Raw genomic sequence first — 13,693 nt, forward strand, 5'->3', positions numbered from 1 at the left:
GTTGAGTAATACGGAGGACTAAAGCTGCCAAAATCATAAGTGGACTGTATAAATTAAAAAAAAAAAAAAAAAAATCATAAAAGAGACATCAGCTATAAAATACATGTGCAGGTTTAAAAACCTTAAATAAATATGCGCAGAAAAAATATATAAATGTATTTGATAGGTTTTTAAAGTAGGTTTTCACATACTTTTTACTTAATTATGTTGCAGTATCCGTTATACTATTTTTAGAATTTCTGTTCTGTTCATTTATTTGTGTATTTAGTCATTCTTGTATGTTAATGGAGATGAGTTCAGAAAAACATACCATCAAGCAGCATTTATGCTAATCCCATAATTAATGTTAATGCCCAAATGGTCAAGAGGACCCAGTGACTTAATTTCTCAACATAGGAGTGAAACAAATTAACAAATAGATAATGAAAAGAAATAGGCTAATGAATGAAAACTGAAAAAATGCATATACAGAATAAGAATTTTGGGGGGAAAACTGACAAAAAAATAATTGTATTTAAAATGAAGAAATTGACTTTATATTTGATTCCTTTTCTGTGTATATTTATTTTTGTCACCTGCCCATACATCTATCTATGATGGCAGTTTTAGTCCTCCGTAGGGAAACAGCTGTAAACAGAGAAGTTCTCCTGTAGGAAAACTATCATATCATATCTTATCATACATGTATACATTGATTTTTCTTTTGCTCCTTTTTTGCTTTATTACAAAATTATTCTTAATATAATGTTTTACTGTGTTAGATTTTTCGACAATGACAGGGTTGAGTTGCTTGTCTTAATAAAAAGCATGCATGTTTCACTTTCCCCCTCTGCCTGATCGTAACGTGGTGCCATTCCCCTGACGGAAATGTCCGTTGGTGCTCCTCTCCTCCTCCTCCTCCTCCTCCTCCTCCTCCTCCGTTGCTTCATCCTCTCTTCCTTTACCTTTGGGACGTAAGGCTTACAAAGAATTATGTGTCCTTTGTTGCATCAGGTCTTCTCTCTCTCAACGGGAGTCCCAATCTGCTTCTCGCCATTTCAAAGAATTTCAAAGAAACCAAAAAAAGTTCCTTTGATACCTGAACAGGAACCGATTAATAGATAAATATTGTATTATTATGGTCATTCCTTGGTGACATCCGCATCAGCTCCATCCAGGAGTCTCTTGGCAGTCAGGAACTCAGTTGGTTGCCATGGTAGCAGCTGGGCCCCTCCTCTTCCTCCTGTTCGTCCTTCTCCTCCAGAGTCTGAACAAGGCCAGAGGTGACATCGGGGGCCTTCCGCTCCGTGATTGGGTCGGCCGGCGGTTGCCCTGGACTACTGCCACCGGAGGCGTCTCCTGGCTGCGTGGGTGGGGTCAACCTGGCCGACTCCAGCTCCGTGCACAGTGTCACCTCTCCTTCCTGGGGGGAGCAACGACATCAGGTTCACTCACATTAGGTCACACACGCGCACACATGTGGTGTTTAGCTGCAGCACTCGACCATACGTTCCTAATTAATCGCCTAAATTTAAGAGGGGATGAGCCCTTCTTTTTATTTCAGGGGTGGTCAGTGGTGATTTAGTAGGTTCTAGTCCAGCAAACTACAAATCCACTCTCATCAAAATGACTGGACTGACTTGAGAAGAAAGAAAAGAAAGAAGAAGAAAAAAATCTCGATGTGCTAGTAATTTGTCTGCACCATCCTCCAGAGTATTTTCTCTCCACTGAATTTCCCTCACAGGATCAATAAGTACTTCTCTTCTATAGTATAACATCCTGAAATGAAGGTGTATAAACATACTATTGTACAGTGATGGGCAAAACAGTTCTTCTAGATACTGAATGTACTGAATCAGTGGAATCCGTTGAGGAAGAAGATTCGTTCAAAAGATTCGCTCACCAAATCGTTCAGTAATCGTTCCCGTACACGTTCACTGTGAACGAATCTGTTCAGTGAATGATTCGGTACCGTTGGTTCACCCAAAACATTGATCTTTCAAACTAGAACACCACTATTGTAAGATGTCTCTCGTGTGCGAATTACGATGACTTGATGAGAAGACACTGACAGACCCTCGGCACATACTCCACTTCATGCACACCCCCCCCCCCCATCCCAGCCCCGTTTGCTGGCACACACCTGAATGCACCGAACGACCAACTGCTGCGATGTTGACGCTCTCCTGTGGTGTATCAAAGGGCTCTTATTTGTTCATCACACAGACGTGTTCATTTCCCACACTCCTGTTTGTTTGTTTGTTTTTTTGTTTGTTTATCTGTTGCCGGCTGCTCGTGTTACGCATCGATTCCATGAGGCCCGAGGCAACGTTTTCAAACTACTCATTTTGTTCTGCGAGCGAAAAAACAGACAATTCTATTTCAGAGGATTTCAATCAGAAGGAACGAGTCGTCACATCTGGGGAAGCTGGGAACAGGGAATGTTTTGCCTAATTGCTTCCTAATTTACTAAATGTTATTCCAAATGCTGTTGATTAGCGTTCTGTAATCAAGGAGCCAATCGTATTTGTTTTGACGGCAGAATAAAGTGAAACCAAGCGACAGCTCCACGTGCGGGTGGCGATCACAACATCTGGGAGGATTTGAAAGGAAGTCATGTCGTTACCAACGCTATCATTCACACTAGAACCGTAATGACAGTAATTAGCTATTTGCGTTGTCAGAGAGCATCTAACGCTCACCACAGAGCTGAGAAGTTTCACTCAGTTCCCATACCTGGTGTGGAGAAGGAGAAAATGTTGATCGAGTACTGAAAGTTGAGAAGTTGCACCTCACATCCACGTTGCTGTCATTACGGTAATGATTTGCCAGCTTTCGGGCAACAGAGCAAACAGGATTACCGTAATAACCGTTTTCTCCTTCTCCTCGCTCCTTCTTCACACCAGGTTGGGGAACCGAGTGACACTTACAATCACATAATTACGGTACTCCAAAGTATGCTAGCGTGAATGTAGCGCCAGGGGTAAACACTCAGCGGAGTCAAACACCAACACAACATCCACCTCACCTTCACCTCCTCCTCTTCCTCCCTGCTGCTCCAGCAGCGGGGGAGTGTTCCGTTCCCACCATCTCATCCCCGGAGGGAACGCACAGACTGGGCTCCACCACCGCCGCCACGCCCATGTAAACCTCCGGCCTCGGCCTGATAGGCCTCCATCTGCCCTGTGTTCCACAGATCCACCAGCGGGGGGTGGACGGGGTGACCAGACTGTGGATGGTGCTGTTGGGAGTGGCCTGCAGAGAGTGGTTGGCACTGTGGAGGCCTGTGTTCCAGCGACTGGAGACAGACCACACGAGAAAGGGTCAGCAGGAGGAGCGCACACCTGACACACGGCACGTCCTCATAACTCACGTAGTTTAAGGTGATAATCAGTCTCCGTTTGTAAATACATCTAGCGCGCCGAGGTGCATGCAGCCTGTTGCAACCACTCCTGCTTGTTGTAATTCCATTTTTGGATTATTTAGTCTAAGTAAATCTTACTGTACATAAACTGTGCACACTATTCTATTATTACTGTTTTTTATTTTATTTCTATTATTATTATTATTATTTTTTGCTCTTTTATTTCGTATTTAAGATTTATTTGACATTTTATATATTTACAATTTATATTTTATATTTTTATTCTTGGTTGGAGCTGTTTCGACTAGCGGGACGACAACACCGGTGATGTCATATGTTTGTTATATTTGTCCTTTTGCTCTCTATGTGTCGCTGAGGTGTAAAAAAGCCTCGGCTTATGTGCTGACACTCCAGATCTCGTATCACGTTTTTGGGGTTTAAAGCGACGCATTCATCCTTGCAGACGCACACTGACACCGTCTGACTCCGCCTCCTCGCCGCTGGTCACCTGTTGCTGCTGATACTGCAGGAGCTGCTGCTGCTGATAGTGCTGGATCTGCTGGATCTGCTGCAGCTGTTGCAGCTGACTCTGCTGCTGGAGACTGAACTGCTGCTGCTGCTGCTGTGACAGGAAGTGGGGCGGCCGCCTGCCCGTCGTAGCCGTCGGTCCCCATAACGTAGGAGCCAGCAGGGGGAGACGCCACACGGAGGGATCGTTGTTGATCGGCTCCCAGGCGTCAGAGGAGGAGAGGCAGTAGTATGGCCCTGGGAGACGTATGTGTGAGGCACACCTCGGCTGAGGAGTGGTGCAATATCTGATCTGGAGGGAGATGGAAACCAGCAAGTATTAGAGACGCTCTGACCTTTGTCTGCAGCAAAACGCACAACACACGGAATCCATTCGGAGACCAATTCCACAACATCAGTGTGTTAATGAAGCATCCCACTGTCAATTTAGCCTCCTGAATGTCATTTCAAGGGTGACGGAGGAAATATTCAATTCAGTGTATGTCATCTTTTTTCATAAGAAAGATGTTTGTTGCGCTATCATTTTGAGTTTTTAGATTCATTCTGAAGTGAGGAAGCACACCCCCCCCACCCCCCCACCCCACTCCCCCCCCCCAAAAAAAAACAAAAAAAAAACGTCAGCGCACAGAATGCTGTTGAATCATCACTTGGGTCGAAGCGGATAATGCAGACACGGGCTGGATTCCGTGCGGGTTTCTCTTTCTCTCAAGAGGCAGATCTAAATTGGGCCCACGAGTGCTCACAGCTACACACCATCACCCACTGCTTAAAAGTTTATTTGACTTAGAAATGCTGCGATAATTCAAGGCAAAGGCACTAATGAAGCATGGCACCCGTGAGGAGCAGAACCCAAACAACGAAACGAGTCCGACTCATTACGAGCGGATGCACGTTTGACTTCATGAGGAGACATTTGCGTGGACCCAAATGTCAAAATTTGCAGTTTATGCAAATCCGGGAGCGTGCGTTTACCTTCCGACGGTCCGTGTAGGAACACGTGAAATTGATAATGAGCTTAACCCTCCCGCCCTGGAGAGAGGAGATGGAACCGCACATTCTTATTAGCGAGCGACGTGACACAAACGATACGGCAAAGCTGTTTATCTGCGCCCGACACAAACGTCTGACACAGCTGTTTGAGGGCTCGCCGGCCGCATCGGCCTATTGAATATACATGAAATGAACTTTGAGCAAACTTCCTGACACTCTGCTCCTCATGTTTTACATTTTGGGGGAAAAAAACGCTTATTCATTGGTTCACAATTAGAAGAACGCATAATCCTCCATAAAATGTCAACGTGTTTCTGCACTTCAGCTTTTGTCTGGGCCGGTTTCGTCGGGCTTCAGATGTGCTGTTCGGCATTCCAGGCGTTACGCTCGGCTAATCCGACTGGCCGCTGCTTCACATTGGACTGATCCGTGTGGGCTCCTGTCTTCTTCTTTTTTTTTTTCTGTCTTCAAGCACGTGGAAAAGCACATTTCCCAACTAGCATTGCTGCCTGTCAAGGCACTAAAACAAATGTTACTGGGGTGGAAATTGACTGACTCCCTCCTGAACCGAGGCTAAACCCTTTCACCAGGTCACATAAAAGTCACCCTGTTTTTCTTTTCTTTTTCTTTTTATTTCCAGACGTGAAAACCTCTGTGCTAGAAGTGAACCTACTTACTTTCCAGTGCTCGCTGACTCCCCGTGTGAGGATGCCTGTGTTCCCGTGATGATGATGGACGCCAGTTTTGACATGTACTCCGTTCAAAGTGCTAAAACGTGCCAGACTCCCCTTGGGAATCTTGTAATGTTCCGAAGTTTCATCACTTGAACGAGGATTTTAATTTTTGATTTGGAACTGATCTACTGCTCATTGATCTCATGTCTGTTTAAACCGCTGAAGATCAGCTCAGGGCTCCTGTTCAGTCTGACTCCGACTCCACTATCGTCGTCATAGTAGTGGGGTAAAAAATGAATCTGGATGAAAAGTGGTGGCTTGATGATCATCCGATTCAAACGTTTCACTCAGGTTTATGGTCTTGTACTGTACCTCGACTGGTGATGCTCTCCTGGTTGACCTCGCTCAGGTGAGCCACACTGCCCTGGTTGGATCCCGACCGGGGGCTCTCTCCGTCCATCGACGACCAGGCCAGGAGCGTCGCTTCGGAGATGGCGAACTGCTGCAGATGCCTGGGGGTCAGCGTTCAAAAGGACAAGCCGGGGGTCATTGGGAGGTCGTGAATAACGCTTTAATCGGCTGAATAACGGGCAGAAATCCCAGACGTGAGCTGATCACCACCGATTTCTGTGTCTTGGTTTGGTGTGTGTGTCCTGCAAACCTGCAGCGAACCGGGCCTCCTTCTCTCCATCGCTGAGGTCACTGTACGCGTCGTTCTCCAGCCGCCGCTCCTTTTCCCGTTCCTGGGTGGTGATGCGGGACTGGGGGATGCCCCCTGCACCCACCGTCTGCATGCCCAGTTTTGCCACTCAATCATGTGAGCGGACACGACCCTGAGCCATGGCCGTGGGCTTGGTCACTCTTTCCTTCATAGAACGGGTCACCCCTGGTGAGGAGGGAGGGGCAGAGAGAGCGGAGGTGGATGGAGGTGTGGAGGAAGAATACGGAGGGAAGATTTGATTGATGAGGGGAAGAGAGGATGGACAAACAAGAGGGGGAGGGGCAGACATAAGATAGGACTGTTATCGAGGGTGTGTTTCTTTGTTTGGCCCTGGAGGTTGCGATGGCGTGTGAGCATGTTGTCAGTGGGGTTCGACTGATGAACTGGTTTGACACAATCGCCCTGAAACACGACAGATACGACTGTTCAACGACAGCGGGATTCATTTCTACAACTTACGCTACGAGTCAAATGTGAATAAACACCTTCATTCAGTGTTTCCTCGTTAGTTTAGACCGCTTTTTAGACTGATGGAGGCTCATCGAGACTGTGCAAAGCAGGAATCAAAGCAAAGGTTGGATACTGTAAAACATGATTTTGAGTTATTTCACACTTTTTGGTTTATTACATGATTCCATGTGTTCATTCATAGTTTAGATGCCTTCATCTCCAATGTAACTAGTCATGAAAATAAAGACTTTTTTTTCACAATAAAAGTACTTTATTGATAGTGCGAGGGAAATTAATAATACTTAAGAGAAACTTTAACTAAAACTACAAATATTTACAATTTTTTTTAAAGTAATTTGAAAATAAGAACAAGATATAATGAGAAGATATTAGGATGTGGAGAAAAAAAACAAATATAGAATCAAACCCATATCAGTCAAAGCCCGCGAATGGCTGCCGTTTTAATGAGGCTCCTCGTGAACATGGATTAGGAGAACAGCGAAATGCCGAGGGGTGTGGAGGTGACATCCATGTGTTAAATTGCATTGAAGCCGTTAGGAGAAGCGGGTGAAGTGACAGTGTCTCTGTGTGACTGAGGTGCATCATGGACTGGAACGGGTTAATTGGGGTGATGTGACTGCGTGGCACGAGTAATGAGAGGTTGGCTTGTTGACATGATAGCGCTGGCTCCTCTGCTATGCTGCATAATCAGAGGTCCTGCGCACTGTCTCCTCACAAGCAGTCTGAGAACTTGATTCACGCAAACGCTGCACAACATACTGCACATCTTTCAACGGGTGAAGTCATTTCCTGATCCCAGAGCTGATATCTGCATAATGGCTGAGCGCCAGCTTTCATGTGAGCAACATATGATGACACGCGCTGCAAATCCCACTTTGTGGGGCTTCACTCTGTCGGCGGGTGGCATGGAGATGAGGTTTATGAATAAATCATGGGACAAAATTAGTCACAAACTGCAGCAGCTGCCCTCAACAAGTAAACTCTGCACTGCAGAAAACAGCTGGATGGAACAGTGAAACAGTAAAGTGTGAATGAGCCATGTCAGTAATCCTTACCACAACCGTTTCTCGTTTGTGGAAGTTTTACTGACATTTCTGATCCCGTGCGAACTGACCATTTATATAACCAACGTCTTGTGGTAAAGTGACATTAACCCACGTACCTAGGTAACTCTAATCCAGTCCGAAGAGGGTTGAACACCCCAAAGGGTCACAACCACTTGACATAAAGAACCTACCACTCACCTGTTCTAGAGAAACAAGCAGTGTGATGATGGCGCAGTGTGGTGTGTGTGTGTGTGTGTGTGTGTGTTGTCTTTTCAGTCGTTTCCGTCAATGACTCGCCATTGACAAGTGTTCTCACGCTGTGGTAGAGGTGGTGGTGGTGAGGGGGTGATAGAGGGGAACCCCATTCTGGGTACCATGCTGACCTCCAGTTCCCCCACTGGGGAAGAGCCAGCATGGGGTCGTTTACCAGTTACAGCACAGACACACACCTGACACACCTGACAGAGAAGACTTAGCCAGAGCCCCGATGCCGTAGGCGTTTGAGTTCCTCTTGAGCCGCGGCAGGATTGACGTGGTGTCTTCCATAGACAGCTGGAGGGGAGAGAGAAGAGACGGCGATGGAGGAGGGGGAGGGAAAGCGTGGAGAAAAGGATAGCGTGGAAGGTGTGACGGCGCACACAATGACAGTGAGAAAGTGTGTGTTAGAGAGAGGTGAGTGGAGGGAGGGGGAGAAGTGATGGAAATGACGGGTTAATACACATGGTCACATCTGCAAATCCCGACTCACACTTACTGCGTACCGCTTCTCTGCACCGCTAAGGGATGCTGATTGTGCTCACTACCGTGCACCACTACTTTTAAAAGTGATCGACTAGGAGGCTCAGGTGGGGGGGGGCGGGGTCGAGGATTCTGATAAACTAAAAGGGTGAGTGAAATCAAAACAGGCAAAAGTAGAGAGAGGAAGGTAGTAGATGAAGGAATGATGATGTCACAACACTTACATTGATTCCTTCCCATGAAAATTCTGAACGTCCATGCTGAGGAGGAAAATGGGACGAGAGAGGGATGGGGGCGTGGGGGGCGGGATAGAGTAAGAAAGGGACAGGACAGAGAGAAACAATGACATGCGATGGGCGGGCGATGGGAGAAGACAAGTCGAGGAGGGAGGTTCAGCGAGTTTGCAATAGATCAGGGATTTACCCAACATGCAGCGGAAAAAAAGAAAGGTAGGGAGAGAAAGGAAAGAAGAGGTACAGGATTTTCCAGGAGCGAGGGAGACAAGAGTCACAGACCAGAATGACAGGGAGAAGGGGGATTAAACAAGGATCAGTTTAGATTTGCTGAGTTATGCATAGCAGTGACTACAGATGAATTATTCTGATCTCCACACTGCATGTGTGTGTGTGTGTGTGGTGTGTGTGTGTGTGTGTGTGTGAGAGAGAGAGATGTCAGTGCTGCATCCAATGGTATCTGATGCTGGAGACAGACAAGAGGAGGAAGGGAGAGAGAGAGAGAGAGTGTGTGTGTGTGTGTATGGACAAGAGATAAGCGACAGTCTCCGCCATGACATTTCTCTTTATCAGCAAGACTGACACTAAATAGACCATGACACAGGTGGGTTACTGGTATTTAAAGGTTTTCACCTTCCTGTTGCTTTGCACACTCCGCTGAAGCGGGCGACAAAAAAGAAATGAGTAAGAAACAGAACCATGGAACCGGTTTTCTGAACATCTGTTTTCCTGAACAGGTCTTGTGTCTTTTTGGGTTGTGTTTCTTTCATCAAACCCACAAGAGGATGATACACAGTTCATACAGTCCAAAACCGTCGGGTTCTCAAAGTCAAACTCCAATAAAGTGTAAACAAAAAGTCACACGGGTGGAAATGTTGATCGATTACTGGTCAGACAGCTGAAGGGCAAAACAATCCTCACTACGTCCACCTGGATTTTATCACACGCCTTAAAGGACTGACAGCTTATGTTTTTATTCATGCATATCAGCAGAGAGGGTAGTAGAGGACCGCATCTGTGAACGTCTGCCGGGTGCCGAGAAAACACTAGGATGTATATGTATGGATGCTTTTGTGTGTGTGTGTGTGTGGGTGGATTAGAATCGTGATTAAACACACTGCTCTCTTTTGTAGTTTGGAAAGAGCATTCACACTCAGGCATTTGCGTGTGAAATTTGTGTGAAAATACTGATTGCCGTATGAATTAAAAGCAATCAATGGTGGATATTTAGTATGATGTTGTCATCAACTTTGCATGTGTGTTTTGATAATAAAAGGAATTTCCATCAACTCCCGTCTTGCTCTTCATGTCTCTGTTTTTTTTTTTTTTTGGTCTGAAGAGTTTTACAGGCAGAACGTTAATAAACCCTGGTTGCGTTCACACTGAGGGACGGAGAAATCATAATGACTGGTTCGTCAGGGGAAAGACAAAAAAAGGTTTGCACATGCAAAGATAAGTTCTTGGATGAGATGAAGATCTCCACCTGAAAGTTCTCATCACCATGAATGTTTGCTCACAATTAAAATCGATTGGTGAGTCGCCATCTTCAATCCTGAGCTCAGGCTTTATCTCGCCCCTGCTTTTGATTCTCAAACAAGTTTGGTTCAACAAAACATGCATGATTGTTTAGCATTTCCACTTGCTGTTAATGTCGTAATGTGGAATGAGCTTGTTGTCAGGTCGCTGTGATGACGTTAGCTACCTCTAGCATCACCAGCTAGCTTTGGCTCGACACTTGTTTGTACGCCTTGTGGAGAGATGAAGTGCTGAGGGACGAATGAACATGTTCATGTGTGTAGTCTTCATGCCACAATGTTAAATAGTCCTAAAACGTTGGCTAACAGTCGAGAATGTTGGCTAATTCAAAAATAAAGTCTTAAAGTTGCAACACTATCACATTGTGATATGTATCGCAAATCAGCAAATCCCCAAGAACACTGGTGGTAAACAACACACATTTATTCACCCTTGGCTCTGTGACGGACACGCCATGTTTAGGAACAAAGCTTCAATCCACACATTTACACCTTCTATTTTATGACACATGAAGATACAGCCCCCCCCCCCAGTGTGTTACAGACTGTTTGAATGCATTTACTTACAGCACTCATGTAGCAATTATACACCCGTAGTACGCGGATTATGCTCTCATCTAAATCCACTATTATCATAACAAAAATGCCTTAACATGAAAATAGGTTTATAATCTTGTAAATAGTTTAATTTACAACTGATCCTATTTTTAGAAGTTATATGTTCAATCTTAATTCAGAGCAAGGTTGCAGTGGAACAGTTCTTCAGAAAGTTCTCCAACCCAATCTAGCGTTCAGTAACTACCCACTCTGGCCATCTCCCAAATTCATTGCCATCTGACATAATGTGTGAGCGACTTACAGGCTCCATCAGCCATGTCCAGCACATCGATGAGGACACACACATTAATCGATATCAGCTTCTTCGCCTTCTCTTCTTCACTCCTCCTTGTAATTCTATTCTGTGCTCTCTCCTTTCTCATCTCTCACTTTCTTGTACTCTCCCCACACAGGGGTGGGTGAGATGAAAGATTTTAACACACTTGAGTGGTGAAGTGGGGTGCCCATTCAAGCAGCTCTTCCAATGTTCCTTCCAATAGTCCTGACAGTAAGCGTGTGCGTGCGTGCGTGCGTGCATGCTGTGTTCTCCCCCATGTTGTTCTCCCCCCCTCACTATGGGTATTCTGAGGCATGGTGCATAAATAAATGATGGTGTGCATTTGGGGGAGTTCTGTATGTTTTAGTTGAAAATGTTTTTCTCAGACTCAGAGGATGTAGTGATGCTGAGGGGGAAGTCAGAGGAGGAGGAGGACGAGGAGGAGTGATAGCACTGCTGTTTGGCTGTGGAGCAGCACTGAGCACTGAGTCTGCCCGATGGACATCAAGCATCCTAGCGACAGCGATGAGCAAACTGAGCCAGCGATTGTTCATCCTTCCAGCTACACCACCCCATCCTGTGAAGAGTAATGTAGTGGAAATTAAGCGACTGGCAGCGACACGGCAACGTGAGCACTTTTGCTCATCTATTAGCTTTAGCACGGGCACCTGACAGAGAGCTACAGTTGTGGCTTGAGCTGCTTCAGAAAACAGCCGTAGCTGCCTGTGAACCTGGGACTATGAACGCAGCCACGTTGGGTCCTCAGGTGGTGGTGATGATAGCGACTTACCTGTTCCCCATCCTTCTGGACTGGCACACCATCTGCCGCTGAAAAGAGAGAGAGAGAGAGAGAGAGAGTGAATATCACTTTTATTCTATTCATGTCGACAAAATGGGGCGACACTGTCAATTCCTGGCCTGAGGCCTTTCTATGTGGAGTTTTCAGGCTACCCCCATGTCCCATGTCTGTGTGGGTTCTCTCCAGGTACTCCAGTTTCCTCCCACCTCCAAAATCACGCTTAGGTCGATTGGTCACCTCGTAGTCGTGAATGTGAGTCGTGAATGGTTGTCTGTCCTTCGTGTGGACTCGTCCAGGGTTGCTGTTTGTGTGTTGACAGAGGGGATCAGCTCCATCACAAGCCTCAACCGGGTTAGGGTTAGGGTTATGGGAGATGATGAATGAATGAACATCGACTAAACACATTGAATCGAGCTTCTGAAGAAGCCTTGATTCCACCGCTTCATGATCTCCTCACTTACATTCTGCCTTTCTTCGTCTTAATCTCCTGTGTCACTTCCACTTTCTCCATCCCTTCATCTCCAAACCCGATGTCTTCTATGTCTCCTGAACCAAATGGTCCGTGGACGTGTTTCTCTCAATATCATTGAAAGTCTGTCATTCCGTATTTCAGAGCAGATGATCCAGGAGATGCCCTCACTTCGACAAGGTACGTGTGTGTGCACCGCATGCCTTGAAGAGTCCATGACGAGTCAGTGGCAGACTGACACAAAGCCATCCGCCACGCGAGTATTCATTTGAAAATACACACTCGAATGGATGAACGAGCATCTTTATTCCACCTCTTTCCTAACTGGCCAAATCCTAATTGAAACATTGGTTTAATTAGAGAGGCTGCACTGGTTTAAACACAGCTTCAGTCTCGAGGGTGCCTGCTAGCTGGATCAGAAGGTGGGCGACACTCGGAGGGGGGTGGGGGGTGGAGGTGGGGGGGCTCACTCAGTGTGTGCTCACTGTGTGTGTGTGTTTGCTGAGCTAATCATGTTCTCTCTCTCTCACTGTCCCATTCGGTAATGATGATCTATTCCTCGATAGCTCTGAGAGACTCTGTGGATGTCCAGTGACGCCTGTGACCCACTGACCCCAGTGATTTAGAAACATCAGCTCCACTCCGTCTCTGTTGAGCTCTCAGATATTACCCTTCCCTCTGAACTCCATCCAGTCACATCAGATCACTGCAAGGGCAGCAGACAAGGGACACACTTCATTCCAGAAGCTGACCCGCATTACTCCACGCAGGGATGCGACGAGATGACCAAATACAAACCAGGAACGCTTTCGCATAACAAGTGCACGATTCAGTCACTGCATACATTCGCCAATCTTCTCATTTCAGCAGTCACATTTTAAAGATTGCTGGAAGTCTCCAAATGCAATATCAGCCCACAACGATCAAACCTTCTCATGTGTTTCTGTTCCATTCCATGTTTGACGCACTTCCTTTTTTTTCCTTGAAACTACAACACTGCACGACAGTGACATTTCCAGAGTAACTTTCCCAACACGATCACAGTCAATGAAAAAGAGATCATTTTGTTTAACGGCTTAAATGGATCTGACACGAAAATGAATGGCTTCATCCCCGAGCCCACGCATGACATCTTCACCAGGTTTCGTGAGACACAACCGGCTAATTTCTGCATGATCCTGCTGACAGACGTGGATAAAACCATGATAATCACTATGTTGGACAAAATGTACGACATTTGGGATCCATGAGAGTTTCTTTTTCGGGGGAAAG

General features: G+C 46.0%; 1 protein-coding gene across 1 annotated transcript; it reads right to left on the bottom strand.

Annotated features, from left to right (window-relative positions):
* Positions 1 to 816: 816 nt before the first annotated feature.
* On the bottom strand, positions 817 to 11,964 carry LOC144741436 (uncharacterized). The gene is given in 16 exon segments (XM_078623962.1): positions 817 to 944; positions 1,192 to 1,402; positions 3,092 to 3,195; positions 3,198 to 3,263; positions 3,845 to 4,014; positions 4,016 to 4,049; positions 4,052 to 4,103; positions 4,106 to 4,131; positions 4,134 to 4,163; positions 5,908 to 6,047; positions 6,193 to 6,328; positions 6,331 to 6,358; positions 6,360 to 6,421; positions 8,223 to 8,325; positions 8,736 to 8,771; positions 11,944 to 11,964. Coding segments are annotated over 14 exon segments (1,284 nt in total). The 5' UTR covers positions 8,320 to 8,325; positions 8,736 to 8,771; positions 11,944 to 11,964.
* Between the last annotated feature and the right edge of the window lie 1,729 nt (positions 11,965 to 13,693).

This window comes from Lampetra planeri, unplaced genomic scaffold (genome assembly GCF_965212315.1).
Source record: "Lampetra planeri unplaced genomic scaffold, kcLamPlan1.2.h2 scaffold_545, whole genome shotgun sequence".
NCBI lineage: Eukaryota > Metazoa > Chordata > Hyperoartia > Petromyzontiformes > Petromyzontidae > Lampetra > Lampetra planeri.